This window comes from Typopeltis vanoorti, chromosome 10, assembly GCF_054136105.1.
Source record: "Typopeltis vanoorti isolate ZY-2024b chromosome 10, IOZ_Tvanoo_1.0, whole genome shotgun sequence".
In the NCBI taxonomy this organism is placed as follows: Eukaryota; Metazoa; Arthropoda; class Arachnida; order Uropygi; family Thelyphonidae; genus Typopeltis; species Typopeltis vanoorti.
The window spans coordinates 72373547-72395309 of NC_143558.1; the positions used below are offsets into that span (position 1 = coordinate 72373547).

The 21763-nt window shown below is 36.4% G+C and overlaps 1 protein-coding gene across 1 annotated transcript in view; it reads right to left on the reverse strand.

Annotated features, from left to right (window-relative positions):
- The window catches only part of LOC150102504 (potassium channel subfamily K member 1-like), a 67756-nt gene extending 46304 nt beyond the window's left edge, over positions 1-21452 (reverse strand). The window contains exons 1-2 of the mRNA XM_090399605.1: positions 21230-21452; positions 7347-7487 (exon numbers count right to left, since the gene is read on the reverse strand). Of these exons, the coding sequence (XP_090255731.1) occupies positions 7347-7487; positions 21230-21452 (364 nt within the window). The remainder of the gene's footprint in view (positions 1-7346; positions 7488-21229) is intronic.
- Between the last annotated feature and the right edge of the window lie 311 nt (positions 21453-21763).

The window sequence follows — 21763 nt, forward strand, 5'->3', positions numbered from 1 at the left end:
GGGAAAGGTGCCCATGGAATGGAAGGAAGGTAAAATAGTGCCATTGCATAAGGGTGGTAGCAGACTGGAAGTGTCTAATTATAGGCCAGTTTGTGTGTCATCAGTAGTTGTTAAGATCTTGGAGAAAGTAGCGAGGGACCATTTGTACAACAGCTCTAACACCTTATCCTTATACACCTGAGTTTCTTCATCCAGCAAGCTCAATGTTGCATACACCAAATTTATAGCTTTTAACAAAATGGGCACTCATTAACTGAATAACCTCTTCTGCATCTGTAACCCTCATGCCATCTGGATTTAGAACAGTTATTCTTTCATATTCATTCTTTCTTTTACTTGCAGCATATCAATAGAATTCTTGTGGATTGTCTTTAGCATGCAGAGCCAGTTTCTTTTCATACTCGGACTTTGCTTTCTGTACAACAGTTGTGACTATTCTAGCCTGCTGCTTATAACATTCATAACGGACATCATCCTTATGCAAACGGTATTCCTTCCACATCGTCCTTTTCTTACGAATCTCTTGCTTAATAAGATTATGCATCCATTTGACTCATACCCTATTTATTCTCTGAATTCTCAGGACACATTCTGATATCGTATCATTTAAGTATTGTTTAAATGCTTCCCATGCACTGTCGATATTCTTTCCATCCAGCCACCAATCCCATTCCACTGAACTCAGTATACTCCTCAGTTGGTCATAATTTCCTGCTTTGTAGTTCAGCATGTAACCTTTTCTGAATGGAACATTCGTAAGCTTAGTCACTTTCCAAGTGAGTACCGCATGATCACTGTCACCAACTGGAGGCAGAATAGTTACGTCTTTAACTGGAAACGCCCTCTGACACTATAATCAAATCTAACATTCTTTGACCTTGAGTTCCTTCAGTCACATGCTGCTTGAGGAAGTTGTTCCAACAGCTCAATAAATGCATTTTCATTCTTCTCATGAGATCCTGCTGCTACCCAATCAATATTTGGATAATTAAAGTCTCCCATTATGATTACTCTTTTCGTGCTCACCATTTCTATTTGGTGATGCATTTCTTCATCACCATCAACTGAACCAAAAATGGACTTGAATATTACTATTTTGGGCTAAATTTAGTAGCAGTGTTAGCGAGTTGAAAACATGCAAGTGCTAACAGAGAGAGAGAGAGAGAGATACAACAAGTGGGTTTGAGGATGAGGAAAATGTGCTAGAGGAATCAATGAATTTGACCTTATATGGTGTAATTGAGGAAGAGCATGAAGGCTCTCTGTTGTTGTTGTTTTACTTATGCACTCCAGACATATAGTAGGGAACAAATTAATCTGAACAAGCCAAATTTTCGTCAAGTTTTTGGTTTGGGTTTGGTTTCAGTTTACTATTTTCGGTTTTGGTTTTAGTTCATTATTTTCACTGAGTGTTTTTAATTGTAATTCATAGTATTTTCATTTTGTGTAGCTATAAAATGGATACATCTTCAAGAAAGCATTCAAAAACACATCCATGACTCAGCCAAATTGCCAATGAGTGTGATGTTGGTTTAGGTACTGTTAATGCGATTTTAAATAGGTTTATGAGACAGGTATCTTTTCTCCTGACAGAAAAGGAAAATGTGGGCAAAAAAGGAAAACTACACTTACTCAAGATTGTTTACTATTAGGAAAAGCAAAATGAATCCAAAACTGTCTGCTGTAGATTTAAAAATAGAGACTTGGCAGCTAGTGGGATTGTTTCTGACATGACACTCCGTTAAAGATTGCTGGAAGCATGGAGGACTGCCCACAGACCAAAAAAGAAACAACTGTTGACGAAGGCTGTATAGAAAATGAGGCTCCAGTGGACAAAAGTGTACAAATATTGGACTGTTGAGGAGTGGAAGAAGGTCATATTCTCAGATGAGAGCCATTTCTTTGTCTCCAAGGAGAGTGAGCCCTAGGTTCGCAAATCAGTGGCTGAGAAGACTTCTCCTGTCCACCTTCAACAAGCTCCTAAACACCCAGATATAAAATGTTCTGAGGTTGTTTTACACATGACGGTCCAGGATCACTTGTGCCTATTGACAGTATGATGAAAAGTCACCAATACATAAAAAATATTGGAGAAAGGAGTAGTGGTTCCACAGATTGAGAAAGATAAAGAAGTCATCTTCCAACAGGATCTCACTCCATGCCACACTTCAAAAAAAGTGAAAGAGTTCTTCAAAAATCAAAACATCCAATTGCTTCAGTGGCCAGGTAACTCTCCTGACATTAACCTAATAGAAAATTTGTGGACAATAGTGAAAAAGAGACTTGGAAAGTTAAATTGTGATACAAAAGATAACTTAATACAATCCATTATTAGGCACATATAAATTATTGGGTAGTCTTCAAAAATCAAAACATCCAATTGCTTCAGTGGCCAGGTAACTCTCCTGACATTAACCTAATAGAAAATTTGTGGACAATAGTGAAAAAGAGACTTGGAAAGTTAAATTGTGATACAAAAGATAACTTAATACAATCCATTATTAGGCACATATAAATTATTGGGTAAAGTCGGAGTTTAATTTTTGTACTCATTTTCTTGCAAAATTAAAATTTTTCTTTAAAATGTGTGTTCAGATTAATTTGTTTGCTACTGTATATAACTTTGTTATGAAAGGTTAATTGAAAGATTAAGAGTGAAAGGAGGGAGGGGGGGGAGATAACTAGTGTAGTAAGAAGAGAAAAATTTCTGGGTGAAAAAAATTACTGGATGACCAATACATCTGATGTATTAGAACTGTTTAACGATCACTTTATTGGGGTATTTCATCCTGGTGAAGTAGGTTTTATTCCATTCTATCACCACTGCCCTTGCAATGATAGTATCTTACCTTGCTATCACTCCTTTGCAACCTACTCCATTGCAAGACTAACACGCTGACTGATATTAACCTAATGCGTAAACTTGCTGCCTGTTAATATGTTGTTACACTGACAGTGTGATGCAAAATAACTCGTAGTTGGCATCCTAAAGACTGCAGTCAATGTGTTAAACATGCAAAGGAACTGAAGATGCCAATAACCTGGACACATAATGAAAGTCTTTCAATAAAATAAGTTGCTAAGGAGTGAAAGGAGGGTAACATATTACCATTACATAAGGATGGTGGTGGTAGTAGAATGGCAGTATCAAACTATAGGCCAATTTGTATTTCTCCTATAATTGTTAAGGTTTGGAAAAGGTGCTCCTCTTTCAGTGATCCAGTTGTCTTTAATAAAGTAATAAGAGCAACAGATGAGGGAAAGGCATAGATTGTCAGTTTAGGGTGTTGGATATTTAAATGCACTGAAAATATATCTAATATGTCTGGCTGTGCTATATTGATGATGCGTTTGCTATTTGGCTACATTGTCCCAACGCATTAGATACATTTTTAGCACATTTAAATAGCCAACTCCCTAAATCCACTTAACAATGGATCAAGAATCTAATTACTGTCTACTCTTGCTGGATACACTAGTTACATGTCTCTTGATGGTACATTATTTGTGTGTGTGTGTGCGTGCGTGCGTGTGTGCATGCGTGCGTGCGTGCTTATAGAAAACCTACATGTACTGGAAGATATTTGCACACATAATCACACCATCATCCAGCTGAACAATATACTATCCTAAAAACACTAACTCACAGAGTCAGAGCTATCTGTTGCACTGATAGTGCTCTTACCACTGAACTCACCTGTGCCACACTTTTTTAGCCAATGGCTATAATCCCCCCAAAATAGAAAAAATACTAAATGTCACCTAATTACACAATACCACAAAAAACTTACCATGCCATACCAGAGCACATCAGAAAAGTATCCAGAATGTTTAATAAATATCACTCCTGACCACATTTAAACCATATTATCAAGACAACTTTCAGCCAGTCACCTAAAGACAAACTCTCTCCTTTATCACCTCCAGGAGTATATGAAGTGCTTTGTACTTGTGACTGACTTACTTTGACACACAGGAAGAATTGTTGACATCTGCCTGGGAGAACATAAAACATGCATCGTTGTTATGGCAAGTCAGAACTAGCAAACCATGCCTTTGATACCCCTTCACACAGGATGATAAAAACAGAAGTAATAAGTCAGAGAGACTGTTTTTAGAATCAGCAGCAGGCTAAAAAACATTCCCCAAACCTCAACCAGTATGACCGCATCGATTTACCAAAAATCTGGGTACAGTCAATTTAAGATCAAATTAATGCTTTATTAACGCTCTCTTTATCCAACAAAAAATGGTGCCAATTAGGACTTTAGTACATTACAATTTTTAAACTGGTCCCACTGTTAACTGATTGTTGCTGTATGCATACTGTGACAAACAGTTGTGCTCTGAAGATGCCAGGTATAACATAAGTGAAATATCAGCAAGAAGTTAAATAAATATTTATTTTCTTATTATTCTTGTGTTGTGGATTAAAACTGTTAAATAAACCTAACATGAACTGCTAACATAAGCTTTTCTACTCATCACAGACCAATGTGCATTTCTGGAGTGGTGATTAAAGTTCACAGAAGTTGGTTAGAATATGGGAAAGAGTGGATGGGGTCATGATTCTCTGTGAGAGCCAGCATGGGCTTGTTATGTTTTAGTAATCTAGTTACATTTTATAATACAGTAACAGCAGAATTTGGACAAATGAGTGGGGTTAAAGTTTTAATATATATCCTGTGCTTCAGGATATTCAAGACACTGTCTTGAAGTTCAGAGAAAATATTGCAAGTGTTGCAAAGATAAACAGTGTATTGCTGCTGTGATAAGGAACACATTCTTCTTCTTCTTCTACGCGTTATTCCCGCTTCCTATGCAGGGTCCGCGTGTTACTTTTAGATGCGACTTCTTGTTAGTACTACTCCCAACCGACCCGTCGCCTGGTCTGCCGCTGGGGGGGGGGGATATATTTTTGACTGTAGAGGCGCATGTTCACGGGGCCGGTTTGCCTGTTTGCGGGATGAAAAACGCCAGATAAACTGGCGGAAAAACCCTACTGACCGCGCCCAAGACCGGCTAACTTGGCTATGCCTGAGGAAGATCCTCAAATTCCTCACGTCTACAACGGGATTCGAACCTGGGACACTCCTTCCCCAGGTATATGGTTGCGAAGCGCAAAGCCACTAGGCTAACCGCGCGGTGATACAAGTAGAAATAAGGGAGTGGGCCACTATGTAAAACACTGGTTTTACATTTAGGAATGTTAAAAAAATGAAATTTAGGGTTAGACATATGAAGAGTAGTGAAGATGTTGTGGCCTTACAAGGAGACTTGAATCAATTGAGTGATTGGGCACGGAAATGGGGATGTGAGTTCAATGTTGCAAAATGTAAGGTTTTAAAATTTGGAAAACAAAGATGGGATGCAGAATATATGCTTGGTGAGGATATATTGTTGGAGGTGGAAGAAATAAGAGATCTGGGGGTGATAGTGGACAAGGATCTGAAATTTAGGGGACACATAGCCAAAATTGTGAAGACAACACAAAGGCTTCTGGGAATGATGTGGAGGACACTGACCTATAGAAGTAGGGAGATTCTTGTTCCAAGTGTGGCCTAATCAAAGCCTTATACAATTCTTGTATAAGGCTTTGATTAGGCCACACATGGACTATTGTGCCCAGATTTGGTCACCTGGTTTTCAGAAGGATGAAGAGATGTTGGAAAGGTTCCAAAGGTGACTGACTAAGGTAGTTTCTGACCTCTGGAATGTCGAGTATGAGGAAAGATTGAGAAGATGTAATTTGCAGAGTCTGGTGGACAGGAGGAAGAGGGGAGATATGATAGAGACCTACAAGTTGGTAAGGGATTGTTATAGGATCAATGCTGGAGAAGTTCTACAGAAAATAGTGGGAGAACCAGAGGTCATCCCTGGAAACTGTATAAAGAGGGTGTGTGTGTAGGGGAGTGAGATGCAGAGTTGTAAATGATTGGAATGCCTTGCCTGAGAGTGTGGTGTCTGCAAGGAGTTTGAATGTGTTCAAGGCACGGTATGATGAGTTGTGTGTGTGTGATAAAAAGGCCTCCCAGATGAGTCTTTGACTCCATGAGGTCTTGTGGTAATAATAATAATATGTGGGGCTATTGTGCTTAAATTTGGTCAAGCAGTTTCCAGTAAGATGTGGAAACTCTGACAAGGGTTCAAAGATAGTTTAGTGGGTAGCGAATGACTACAGAGTTTAGTGAATAGGTAGCAAATCAATGATCTGATAGTGATGCTTAAGTTAGTGAGGATTAATTCATAAAGGGAACAGAGCAGAGGGCAATAAGTGAAGAACAAGAGACCATCCCTGGAAGTTGTGAAAAGGGGAGAGTGAGAAGAAGATTATTTTGCATGGAGAGTGGCAAATGAATGAAAGTAAAATGCATTACTGGAACATGTTATGAATGAGTTTAAGGTTCAACATGAAGATATGTTGCTCATTGAGTGAGACCGTCTACAATGAGTCTGTCGACTGATTGTATGAAGTTTCTCTTGATGAAAAGGGTTTTTTTTTTTTTTTGAGAGAGAGAGATTGCTCAGTTAAAAGTCAATACATAAAATGCAACAACTGGGATTAGTAGTAGATGATTCTTAAAAGTGGGTGAAAAGTAAAGTAAAGCAATGCAAAGCTTTCTGCTTGGTCCACTGCTATTCAGCCTGTTTATAAATGATGAGGTAATTTTTTTAAAATTTATTATTATTTTATTTTATTTTTAGAAGAGATTTTTGCTAGTGACAAAAAGCTTGCAAGGAAGAAAAGGTATCTTGGAGGGATAACTAACAGGGTGTTGAACAAGAAAACATTGCAAAAGTAAGGTAAAGACAACCCAGGATGTTGCTGGTACAGTGAAAAAAGCTATTGACAAGTAAAGCAAAGAGGTGATTGTTTCTTCAACAAGGCTTTGATCAGACTATGTCTGGGCTATAGGCACATATGTGATTACATGGTTTTCATGGGAATATGGAAATCTTAGAAAGGGTGAAGAGGCAAAGAAGGTAACATCAGGTTTGTGGAATATAAGTTATGAAGTTAGATTAAGAGAGTGTTTTAAAGTGCAGTGTCTCCATATTCTTTGCACCCTTTGGAAATTATCCCTGAAATTATATAGGGGTGTGATGAAAAGGAGTGTGAGGAGTGGGATTTTTTATTTATTTATTTATTTTTTTGCATGAAGAGTAGCAAGCAAATTAAATTCGCTGACAGAGTGTGTCATGGGACCAAGCACTGAATGAATAGATGTAGTATGACAGATATTGCATTTAAAGTGTACCTCCCATAACGAATCATTAATAATGACAGTGAATGAAAAAAAAACTGTTCCTCAACAGAAAGATATAATGAATTTAGTCCAACTTACCTATGGTTGTGATAACTGTACCCGAAAAAAATAGAGATTGTCCAAAACTCCAATTTGGCTCCATTGTTACATTATTAACTGCAGATACTCCTCTATTATTTGCATTTATAATATCCACTATGAAACTTTCAAGTGATTCATCTGTAACGATAAATGATATATAAAATAAACAAATGATAAATGGTTATAATAAAATCAAATGAATGTATAACATGCATTATGATATGTTTGTGTAATCAACATAATGAAAATGTATCAAATATATGTTCAAATGTTTTCTTTTATGTTTCATACTCTTTGAAATGTAAGTACTATATATACATTTTTATGATGTTTAGCAGCTCATAAATGTTTCCATTTGCTAACGTGTTAACAGTTATTTTCTTATTATTATCTTCTCATCCTAAGTCTTGCAACTTAAAACAATCCCATTCTATGTCCCAGAGGAATGGAAGAAAGAGAAGATAGATGGCAAAGTACAAACCTAGTGCCTAAAGGTGGTCCCAAAACAGAGACATTCAAATTATGGATGAGTTTTTTTTTCTGAAACTTGGTGGTAATGTTTCTGGATATTGGTTTCCATTAGAATACTGAAAGACTGGGTAGGGAAAGAAAAGAAAAAAATAAAAAGGATCACATGGATGAGAGTACAGGTTTTATTAGGAGAAAGTCTTATTTTTAGTAATTTAGTTCATTTTCTTTCTGTTTTCATGTTTCTTTGCCTACTCTCTTCTTTCTGCATAAGATCATTTTAGCTAAATCCCGTTTATTGCTTACTGAAGATAACACTTATTGTCTCTAAGACCTTGTAGAGCATATTTACATCTCAAAATTAGCAGAAATTCCTTAATTAACTAATCTCCATAAGCATTCTCTAATAGTAAATGATAACTTAGCTGGCTTGGAGCCCTCAAAAACACAATCAAGTTTAATAACATAAAACAATTCAAGAAATGTAATTTTACATGTGATACCACCCAGATCTTTAAATAAGAAAAACTATCTTTTTGAAATAAAAGAAATCAATCCATCTTCCCAGTAACCTTAACAACTACTCCTCTTCATTCATAATCACTATAATCTGTCTTATGAAACATGCTTCCATTATCAGTGTTTTCAAAGAAACAAGAATATGTAGTAGCTTAAAATAAATATCAATAATTTGCTCCTATTCATCTAACATGGAAGGCCCACCTGTGGTGCACTATTTAATGTAGAAAAGAGTAACAAGACTGTCCACCGTGACCTCTCAGTCAAGGAATGAAAATGCTTTACATAGTCTATGTCCAGACTTAGTCTTTTTCACACATTACTTGCTCCCACTTACATAGTTAAAACTCCTAACAGAGAGCTTGAATGATGTATATTGTTGTCCTTCAAGCAATACAAACTACTGATTATGAACAATCAAAGGATAGACTGGTTAATCTACCTCCAGCCCCACCAATAAATTGGTCACTTTCATACAAAGAAATATTTAAAGTGCCAGCCTGGTTGACCTGAATGGTTAGCATATCTCTCTCCAGCCAAAAGGTTCAAATCTGCTTTGGGCATGGATGCTTCTGATTGTCATGGAACTACTAGTGGTTGTGATGGGCAGTAGATGGCATTGGTGTAGATGATGCAGTTTGCTGTAGTTGGTGAATTGAGTGATGGAGACAGAGTTATAGAGTAGGTGCCCTCCCTCAAAGAGTCTTTGGACTCCTTGGAGGTGTCACACAATAATAAGTATATAAATAAGTGGTGACAATGATATTTGATAACTATTTAAGTCTTGGACATCACTACAGTAAATGCATAGTACTGGTATTCTTTACCAGGACTCCATGGAGTTAGAAGATTCATTCATTAAAGAAACATAGATCACAATATCTATTGTAACTGATTGGCCTTGAAAACTGAAGTTTGGAGCATTTGTCACCCACTCTGACAATGCTTCTCTTCATTCACTACTCCTTTTCACTTTTTACTCACATGATCTTTGTGGTCCCCAAGGATGACTTCCTGTTTATTATCTTGTAGAGTAATCTCTTTGCATTTATCTGATTAGACTCCTCTCACCAACTTAAGTGCTTATACTCAACATTGTAGTCCTTAATCGCTTGTCTCTGCACTGTGTGTGTGTGTGTGTGTGTGTGTGTGTGTGTGTGTGTGTGTGTGTGTGTGTGTGTGTGTGTGTGTGTGTGTGTGTGTGTGTGAGAGAGAGAGAGAGAGAGAGAGAGAGATTAGGCCACATTTGAATTTCTGCTTTATACAGACAGTGAAAATATCACCTCTTATCTCTACTTATCAAAATTCTCTGCATTGTAGAAGTAATTTTCTGGTAACCTTTACAGAGTTTCTGATATCACTCCTAAACCTCAGCTCCCTATCTGTAAAGATCCCTTGCTTCCTCCACCTCATGGTGCAAAGTTCCTTCAAAATATAATATACCTCAGTCCATCTTATCTGTCCAAAGTACATAGTTTTAAACTAGCTATGTAGAAAAAAATCCTCATTCCTCAGCCCAAATCACCAACCTATTCAAATTCTTGGTAAATTATACTCGACAAGAAATTATATTCTGGTTTAATACAAATCAGAATATAAACACATATCCAAGGGTAAGTAAACAAAGTAAGTACATGAAGAATCCTCAAAACTAGGCTACTTGTATATAGAGGCTGTTGACTTAACATCGATTGCCTCACTATCCCATAATGCACAGCACACTCCTTTCAGACATGTATATTGTTAGACATTATGGAAAAGATTACTACATGGGCCAGTTTCAACCTGTATTGAGATCTCTATCAGTGGGAGCTAGACCCAGAAAGATAATGAGGTTGAATCAATGCAGAATTAATATTATTATTACACAGTCCATGAATTCGACAGACTCATCGTGTGAGGTTCATTCAACTGACAACATATTTATCATATAGAATCTTCTTAAAGTCCTTAAAACTCTTTGCATTAACAACACATTCTGATAATGCATTCCATTCACTGACAATTCTCCATGTTCACCATACTTTTACATAACATCCAGGAATGACCTCTGGTTCTTCCCCTCTCACCTTCTACTCTTTTTATAATCCCCTCTGGATTAATCTGATAAAATCCTCTCACTAACTTAAACATCACTATCATATCACCTCTCTTCCTCCTATCCACCAAACTCTGCAATACATATTTCTTCAACCTCTCTCTCTCCATAGTCAGCATTCCAAAGTCCTGATAATGTCTTAGTCACTCGCCTCTGGACCCTATCCGATATCTCCACATCATACTGAAAACCAGGTGACTAGATCCGAGCACAATAGTCGAAGTGTGGTCTAACCAGTGTCTTATACAGTGGCACAACCACTTCCTTATCCTTGCATGTTAGAGTACTTCTTATCATAGCATCACTATGATGTGCAACCTTTGCAACACTAGCAATATGCCTCTGAACTTCATCTACTCTCAACCATCACTCCCAAATCTCTAATCTCATCCACTTCCAGCAGTACCGCACCATCGATATAGTACACAGCCTTATATTTCTGCACTCCAAAATGCAACACTTTGCACTTATTGATATTAAAAGTACAACCCCACTCTTTTGTCCAAGTAAAAAGTCTATTCAAATCTTCCTGAAGGGATTCAGCATCAGCAGTGCTACTTATAATTCTTCTCAACTTTGCATCATCATCAGCAAATAACTGAAGATCCCCAGTCAGTCCATGATATATTATTTACAAACAAGTTAAACAGCAGGGGGGGCCCCAAGAACAGAACCCTGGGGCACCCTGGTTACTCTTCTTTTTTGAGACACTGCTCCATCATACACAACCTGCTGGTACGTTCAGAGAGCCATCTAACCAATATACTATCTATTCCCATCCTCTGCAGCTTGTACACCAACTTATGGTAATCTATCAAACGCTTTTGCAAAGTCTAAGAATATCACTGTATATGATTCTCCCTTATCTAACACATTCGTCACCTTATCATAAAATTCAAGTAAATTACTAAAACAGGACCTACTTTTTACAAATCCATGCTGACCATTATAAAGAATGCTAGTAGTAAAATGCTATATCATCATATTATTATACTCTGGATCATAGATAGTTGTAAAAAGTTTTTCACTTGGTGAGAAAGTAAATGATATTTGACAAGAAATTATATTCTTGTTTATTTCATTACCCAAGTGTAAGTAAAGAAAGTTTACATGCAAACTTTGTTTGCTTACACACTCTGGTAAAGAATTAAACAAGAATAAAATTTCTTGTCAAAAATACTTTACTTTGTAATCAAAGTTTTCATTTTTTTTAACCAAAGTGAAAAAACTTCCTACAACGTCAAATCCTCTTATAACATTAAAACAGAACCTCTTATTGCCCTTCATAATTTAGCATTATCAGCAAGCAAATGAGAATCTTATCTCAAACATTCAACTATGAAAGGTCAGTTTTCTGTCTTCCTTCCTACTGTTATTCAATAATGTTATCAATCCCAAGATGAAATACACTAACAAAATACTCATTGAATGTTTTCACTGTATCTTCCATGAATGTGACCCATGTTCCATCTTCAGCAACTAAATCAGTTTTTCAAAGTCATCTTTTCTTCTATTAGAAACATATAGTCGAATCATAGCTTACTGATTGTCAAGATCAAGTTGAAGCTCAAACTACAAAAGAAGACACAATTTCAAAGTCAAGGATATAAGGAAACTGAACCAGGAAATCAGAGGGAAAGTATGCATGAAAGTACACAAGAAATGAAATTTCTTGTGTACTTTCATGCAATTTCCTAAAGATTACCAGATATAAAATGGAATTGCATTATAGTCAAAAATGTCATAAAGCAAAGAAGGTGATTAGAATGTAAAACCAACTAGTTAGAGGAGCAATGCTAGGATACCAGTAAATGCTATGGTTAATACAGAACAAGAGAAGTGTACAAAATGATCTGAAATGTCAAGATATGAAGCCCAAAGCGCAGATGACCATAAACATCAAAACGGGTAAAATCTCAATAAACAAAGAGGAAACAGAAAAGAGGATTGGCAAGATACATCTCAAATTATATAAGACATAGGGAGATCTGAAAGACCGAAGAAGGTTGATCGATGAATTGAAGGAAATATCACCGGGCACAGAGGGAAAATTGAATATACTGAGGGAAGAGGCAATGGAGAATGTGAAAAACCATAAACGTTCAGACCATGTGATCACAGGGAAGATGCTGAAGCATGGTGGTGAGATGATGATAGATGATCTTCACCAGATGTGTAACACATTCTATAGGAAGAAAGAAAAAAATAAAAGAATGGTAGTAATTTTTGGTATCACTTAAAAGATAAATATAATATTTTAAATTACAAAAAAAAAAAAAGAGTTAAAAGAAGTGAGTGCTAGGAGAGAAAAATGCCAATAGCTTGAAGAAATGGAATCAGGGGTATAACAAACTGCAGAGAGGTACAATAGTAGACTCATACAATATTATAAGGAGACTTTCTGGAAATGCAGCCCAATGTCTCGGTGAAGGATGAAAATAGAAAAATTCTAGGGGGGTGGGGGAGGTTAACAGAAGAAACAGACCTTCAGTCAAAACTGAGGAAATAGTAGTGATAAAATGCAACTGGAAACAAAAAACGAATACATGAATGAAAAATTGATACAACCCCCACCATCCAAATTGGAGATAAAAAGGCTATTAAAGAAAATAAAATTTATTTTATTTATGCTAACACTTCTAGCCTTTCCTAGGTGCAGGACACGATAACATCACTGCAAACTTTTTAAAAAATGTGATCTTGCAAATATTACATAAAATGCTCTAATCATATTTCAGAAAAGAGGAATTCATTAGTGACTTGAAGACAGTGGCAATAGTAAAAACACCAAAACCAATAAAGGGGATTTAGGAAAGTACAATAACTGGAGAGAAACACTTGCAGTGTGTTATAGCAAAATATTTAGCAAGCCAGTCCTTTCAAGAATCAATCTTTGAGAACCACTGATCTAGAGAATTAAAGGGTGCGCCCTAGAAGATTTCCGGGTGCACCCTGTCGTATTCCAGAGAAATATGTGTCCAGATATAAAAATAAATATAGTTACTCTATTATACCTTTTCATTACGGATATACCGCTCTTTTTGTCAACACATCATTGTTATGTTAATTAACAGCGGATTTTCTTGCAAAGAGAACAAGAATATGGTTTATTCTTGTTGTGTATATTACTTATTTTAAAAGTGTTGGAAGCGGATGTTATGTGCATATTACTTATTTCCAGATAAATACACCCAAATAAAATGGATAGATTTCTCAAAAAGAAGCATGATATTGAAGAATCAGATTCTGGAAGTGAGCAAAAGTTAAGTGCAAGTAAGAAAGCAAAATCGCAGCCTACTCGCAAATATAATGAAAGTTATTTAAGCTTTGGTTTCACTTGGACCGGAAGTGAAGATCATCCTTTGCCGCTATGTTTAGTATGTGGATGTAAAATAGCAAATGGATCATTGCTTCCTAGTAACTTGAGTAAACATTTTAAAACTATACACTCTAATTTACAAGATAAATCTGTAAGTTTTTTCAAGAGATTGTCTGAACAGCAAACAAAAGCGGCAAATTCTTTTAAAAGTATAATGACTGTTTCTGATAAAGCTAAAAACGCTTCTTATCAAGTCTCAGAACTGATAGCAAAAAATATGAAAGATCATACTTTAGGTGAGTCACTTATTTTGCCTGCATGCAAAAAAATGGTCATGACAATGCTAGGAAATGAAGCAGCAATGAAAATAAGCAAGATTCCTCTGTCCAACGATACGGTTCACAGGCGTATTATAGAAATGTCTTCTGATATCGAGAAAAATGTATGCAGTAATAAACTTCGGTATTCAAATTTTGCATTGCAAGTTGATGAGTCAACAGACATTACCGACAAGGTGCAACTCTTAGCATTCGTCCGTTTTATTAATGAAGAGCAAATAGTAAATCAGTTTCTTTTTTGCAAAGAATTAAGTGTGTCTACAAAAGGTGAGGACGTTTTTAACATTTTGAATAGCTATCTTGATAAATGACAGTTAACATGGAAGTCGTGTGTAGGCATTTGTACAGATGGAGCCCCTTCCATGGTAGGCTTTGTTAAGGGCCTTACATCTTTTGTAAAAAAACAAAATGAGAATGTTATCGTAACTCACTGCTTTCTTCATAGGGAGGCCTTGATGGCAAAAACATTGGGAGAAAAATTAAGAGAAGTTTTAGATCAAGTTGTTCAGATGGTAAACTTTATTAAAACAAGACCTGTCAAATCGCGTTTATTCGAAAAGCTTTGTATCAATATGGATTCACAACACAGACGGCTGCTTTTACACACTGAGGTGAGGTGGCTGTCAACGGGGAAAGTACTTACCCGTGTACACGAGCTACGACAAGAACTTCTTGCGGTTTTTGAAGAGATGAAACAATTACATTTTTGTAACCTCCTTCGGTGCGAATTTTGGATTGCCAGGTTACAGTATTTGGCCGATATATTTCAGCAGCTCAATATTTTGAATACTAGCATTCAAGGGAAAGAAGAAAATATTCTCACATCCACTGACAAAATGAAAGCGTTTCATAGAAAACTACAGATTTGGAAAAAAAAAGCTGTTGAAGGTAATTTGGAAATGTTTCCATTGGTAAGTAACACTTGCATAAATGAAACACTTCCAATAATAGTTGAACATTTAACAAGTTTAGAAGAAAAACTGAGTTCTTATTTTCCATCACTTAACACTGAACAATACGATTGGATTAGAAACCCATTTATGGAAACTTCAAGTAATTTTGGTTTAACATTAACAGAAGAAGAAGAACTGGCAGCTATATCCACTGATCGTGGATTGATAATTAAACATAAGGAATTGTCTCTTGAAGCCTTTTGGATTTCTATAAAAGAAGAATATGTGTTAATATCTAAAAAAGCTTTGAACATTTTACTACAATTTTCAACATCATATTTATGTGAATTAGGATTTTCTACCCTCACCACAATTAAGTGTAAAAAGAGAGGAACTCTTCAATGTATTGATGAGGAAATGAGAGTTTGCCTTTCAAATATATGCCCAAACATTGAAGCAATCGCTAGGACACATCAGGCTCATGTTTCTCATAAATACAAGAATGAATAAACTTAAGGTATATTTCATTTTATTTATTTTTTTTTTGTAATATTTGACTTAATTATTATAAACATATTTCTCAGAAATTTGTATATAGTGCGCCTACAATTATTTGTAGAATTTTAAATGGGCCCCGACTTCAAAAGGTTTGAGAACCACTGCTCTAGATGAAAGCATAAAGAGATAGCAAACCGTGTGGTTTTTAAGCAAAGAGATTATATTACCACTTTAAGAATAACTGAATAGCTTAATAATATACGAACAGTCTGGTGAATTTGATTCCCCTTTAAACTTACGTATTATTATTATTATTACGGGTAACTCCAAGGAGTCCTTAGACTCATCGAGGGAGGCCCTAAACAACTACTCAACAACCACACAGTATCTATCATACTTTCCCTTAAACTCATTCACAGTCATGGCACCCACAACAAACTCTGGCAACTTATTCCGCTCATTCACCACTCTCCAGTAAAAAACCTAGTTCTAACACCCTTGCTAACCACACTATTTCCCAGTTTCCATGGATGGCCCCTAGTCCTCCCACCACCAATCCTGTTCTCAAAAATATCCTCTGAATTAATCTTATAGAAACCCTTCAGTAATTTGAACGTCTCAATCATATCACCCCTTTACTGCCTATCTACCAATTTCTGCAACCTACAAATCTTCAACCTGTTCTCATAAGGTTCATTCCATAGACCTGCTATTATCTTGGTCACTCGCCTCTGGATCCTCTCCACCTCCTCCCCATCAAGAAGAAACCTGGTGCTCAGATCTGGGCACAGTAATCAAGATGGGGTCTTATCAAGGCTCGATACAGAGGAACAATAACTTGCTTGTCTCTGCTTGTAGGATCACAACCCTATGCCCGCGGGCATAGGGTTGTGAACCCTGCACTATACCCTTCACATTCTATCCCACTAGCTATATCATCCCCTGTCAGCCATGTCTCACTAATGTCTCACATTTCAAAATAAAGGAATGGCACAAGAAATAATAAACCCATTAAGCAAAGTGACAATAAATTTCACTGCCAGGTATGGCATGATAAAAATTCTGGCACAATCTTTCCAAACAATATCTAGAATATGATAAATATGTTGGATCTTTCATATTATTTATACCAGTGTGCTGGATCATGTTTTAATGCAGACAAAAAATGGCAGATACTAGAGAATGTCATGGAAAATAAAGAAAAAGCTCGATGACCTAGATTATGCATACAATGCATGTATGCTAGCTCACAGATATCTGTAAGAAAAATAATCAAAATAAAATTAGTTTACAACAAAGAAAAAAAACGAAAGAAATGAAAATTAATGTGAAAAAACAACGTACCAAGTACAACTGAAAAAAACCCTATAAACCAACTCTTTGAATTGGAAGAAAAGCCTTACAAAACTTCGTCATAAATAGATTGAAACTGATTGTTCCCAACCAAAAGAAATATGCAATGTCATCCGTCTGACTGTGAAATTGGACACTCCCAAACAGAGAAAATAAGTAAAGTTATTTTCTCTCTTAAAAAAACCATATACTTTATAGCGAAATGATTAAGAATGCTAAAATAGGTTATACGTACGTTGTCATGCCTTACAGAAAGCTTTTTAAGCCGTTCAGCTTAGTCTGCAGCAGCAGAGATTTCTGCCAGGATATTTTGTACCTTTTAGAATGCGATTTCCATCCACTAAAGACATTCGTAAAACTTAAATGTCAACAATGGGATTCAATCCAACACCTTTTTGCTGGAGAGCAGATACATTAAACACTTGGCCAACCAGACCAGCAACTTGATCCCTGCCACAATGGCCTCAGGGTTCCCGGTCCAAATTTCTGTTCACAGTAACTGAAAACTTGAATTTAGCAAGCAAAAACGTTACTATACATCTGTGCACTGTGAACGGCGCAATTCTGTCTTTGCGAAGTGCATGTGTCAACAGAACACAAAAGATAACTTGCACTTTGATCTTTCTTTCTGCAGAAAACTCATTTTTTTTTTCCTTCTGCAAAAACCGACCAAGAACACATGCTATTAAAAGACGTCATATTTAGCTTTAGTTTGTTTCAGTCACGATTAAAAAATAACACTTTTCTGTGATCCGCTAATAGTTGGTCTTGTAAAAACTGAAGAGTTCAGAAATCATGGGTTGCCATGTAAGTTAAAACTTTGGCTAGGTCGAGGTGGTGCAGAGGTTGGAGAAATACCTGGATCTGTGAGTGATAAACCTCATGCCAATGCCAGTTTATAAACTATACTAGTTAGTTGTTGGTAGTACAGTAATTTTGCCAGATACATTTCAGAGCTGTGAGGTAGTGAGAAAACCAAGAGTGAAAATCTTTTGTCCAGTGGCGCACCCGGGGGAGAGGGCAATAGGCCCTGGCACCCTCAAAGAAAAAGGGGGGAAAAACTAGAAAATTTTCCAAAAATCTTTTCATAATTAAAATTCAATTTTTTTTTTTATTTATGTGTCGTGTCTTCTGTTTCTACTACTTTTGAATTAGCAGTCACATAACATAAGGTGGGAATACCCTATAGCAGTGTTTCCCAATCTGTGCTCCGCGGACCCCCGGGGTCCGCGAGTAATTCAAAGGGAGTCCGCGGGATAGTTTATTTTCCTTAAACTTTATCTTATCATGTTGCTCACACCTGGCCTAATTGATATGTTTATATTCTTCCGGATATCTCCATTTATAACAGTATTGCATTGTCATAAATGACACATTTAGTGTTGTAAAATTGTAATTTATTACTTCTTCTTTATGATATGTAAAATATAAAAAATTTCGATTTTGGATTTTATGGAGGCAGGGGTGAATTAATATTCGCTACGGGGGGGGGGGGTCCGCGACATATTACCATTCGCTACAGGGGTCCGTGACATATTAACATTCGCTACAGAGGGTCCACGACATCAAAAAGGTTGGGAAACACTGCTCTATAGCTCTCGGGAATCACGGCCGCTGTGAACAGAAGGCGAACGAAGTAGTGCTCAGGCGGACGGAGCGCTACTTCGTTTGCCCAAGCCGTGCCAGAGGAGATCACGGGTATCATGTATTGGCAATCATTGCAGATTCTTAGTCATAGGTCCTATGCGATATGCAGTGTGTATTCTCAAATCGTCTGCTCAACCCCCCCCCCCACACACACACACCCGAAGATTAAATCCTGAGTGCGCCACTGCTTTTGTCTTTTCCTTTCGGAAAGGAATAAGGCAAATAATCTATTCAGACTATTCTCCAACTTCTACACCATCTTGAACTAATTAAAATTTTAACATCACTTGGAAACCCATGCCTTACAAACTATTCAGTTTTCACAATGATCTCGGAGAACAGTTTCTTCAGGACAGTTGGGCAATGCTAAGCCTGTAGCCTATACCATCAGGCAGTAAGTGTCTATAACAGTTATTTCTGTTAACATTATAGCAATATCAGTTGATCAAAAATGGGTGATCCAATTCGTTTTGTAAAGATTCGCTAATATAATAAAGAAAACAACAATTATCTCGATTTTTCTGTATTCAAGTGGTGAAGCACGAATTATCAGGTGGCAGAAAGGGAACTGAGGTAGAACTTGCGTATTGTTATAATTGGAATATCTCATTAACATCGACAATCGCCTAATATTAACAGTTGAAAACTAGTAAGTCCTTTGTATAACCTAAGATAGGGAAACAATGCAATGAATCATAAGACTTTTTTTAGATCTTAAGTTTAATGAAAAAATATAATGTGCTCAATTTTTAGTATTTGAAAATCATAAATATAAAACTGATAAAAATGCGTCTCCATCGGTGTTTGTTTTATTGAATTAGCAATCAGTCATAGAAAAGATTGACAATAGTCAATTCCTCTCTCCGGCTTCTGGATAAAACTGTTTTCTCGATCAAATGTTTGTTGACCACAGCTGTGCTTGTTATTAGGGGGAAGTTCGTTTTGGGAATTAAACACATGAAGAACGAGCTGCCGATAACAATGCTCAAGAAAGCTAGCTTTCCTAAGCACCTTGAGTATCGAGAGTGCGAATTTCATAATAGCATCTTAGTAGACATTAATGCCTTTTTTGCTCTCTTCAAAAAGAGAGACTGTACATATTTTATCATTTAAGTTGTTAATTTATTTTGCAAATGCTATTAAAAAGAAACAGTGGTTTCTGCTGTTCATCTTTGATTACCAATGCATACTATAAAGATCTTTAATTCATTTGAGTTTTACGTTTATTTTTAATGATCATTTTAGTCAGAAGAATAAATATTCGTAATTTTCGTCGGCTGGCGACTTTGACACATCTTATGACCGAAAGCGATGCGATTATTTAATTCTGAGATAATTAAATAATCCTCTTTTTACATCTTAAACAACACACGATTTACTGTTGAAAAATGACAATTTTTACTCAGGTTAATAATAATAATAATAAGCAGCAGAGGAAAATGCTTTTTTCAATAAATTTTATACGAACAAAAAATAATAACTAAACAAAAGAATAAAAATCTTGTATTCCTCAAGTCTTTAAATTCTTATTTCAACTGGCAACTCCACTTGACTATATTTACATTTTCTATGAAAAGGATCCTAAGTATGAGCCAAACATCTTCCGGAGAATGCCTGATTTTGGCTTGTGTCTCTGAACTAGCATGACTGGCGAGCAGGACCGTTAGTAATCTGTTCTATGGAATGGCAAATCACGAGAGACACTCCGCAAATCAGAAGAGTGTCTATTTTGAGTATGCTCAAAAGGACATGATTTATTAGTCTGTGTCCCACTGTTAAGTATGGTGGCAGTGGTGCTATAGTGTGAGTATTCTTCTGTTATGGACGGCCACTGTCGTCGTCCCCCAGAAAAAAGAAACAACTCACAATAAGTTAATTTTTGGGCAATTATCTTAATTATGTTGTGAGAATCCTGATATGAACTTTATTGACACCTTTGAGTAGAGTTAGAGCAAAGACAACCTCATCAAATGGGGCTAACTCACTGGACCAGATAATTGTGAGTGTGGAACAACCTAGTCCATGGAATACCTTCTTTCTTGTCCCCTTCTTCAATCACCTTGCACAAAAGAGGACCTTATATCCTCACAAAAAGAGCAGTTGATTGAGCAAGATACTGGAGGAACATCTGACCATATTTATTGTATATAAGTTATGTATAGTTTCCTTTTTTTTTTCATATTTAATTATTATTCCCAGTATAATTTACTTACTAAATTTAAGCTGTTCTCATTCTTAATGTATCCTAATTTGTTGTAAATAATGTTGTACCAATTACTTACTGTTGTACCACTTGTGTTTGGATACGAAATAAATAAGTAGAATTAGTACGATGGGATGAGACCAACACCAAACTGACCAGAACTTCACTACAGAAAATTACAGTTTTGACGGCAGAATAGAGAAAATGCTTCATTTGTTTATTTTAGCAACATTTAGCGGAAATTTTATCGATACGAGCAGCATTTATCATCGCGACCATAGGTGGATCATTGTAAAATTTGTTAAACGCCGATGTATTGATTATATTTTTTGCAACAAAGTGTGTAATGTCTTCTGTGTTGTCAAAGAGAGAAAATTGTGTGTGTGTGTGAGAGAGAGAGAGAGAGAGAGAGAGTGTGTTCATTACTGATAAAAATTATTTTCTATATTTGTCACGAATTTTTAAAAAAAAATTTTGACAAATGTCCCTGTTATGCTTGTAGATGTCACTCTCCAAAAAAAAAAATCTTAGTTTACTGGCTTACCTGTCAGGCATTCATGGTTCCTAAGGAAGTTATTCCTTAGTGTTCGAAGCTTCACAATTAAACCATTTTCCACTGGCAATTCCAGTAGCATAAACACCGATGCTCCAGCCAAAATATAAAGCACATACACGGTACTCAGGACGATCAGTAGCACGTTACTTCTCCTAACGCCACAAACACGCTTCGCAGGCCTGCTCGTCAGCAGCTGTGCCATAAGCTGCATACAATCGTTGCCAATACTCTCCGATCTGAATGGTAAATGGAGGAAATGTAGCACTCCTCATCCAGCGCTGCTGGTCTGTTTGCTTGAAAACACCTGGCCTATTTCACAAAACACTCAGCAGCCCTCCAGACATTCACTAACATCGTCTCAATAGGTAAGTAGGTCGTCTGATTTCCTTATTGTACGTGTTAATGCTAGAAACGTAGAGAAAGGCGTAAATAAAGAAATCATCTTTAGTTAAAACTTCGTTTCTTTATTCGCGCGACTCCCTGCTTATATAAATCATAAGTGAAAATTAAGATAATCCAAAG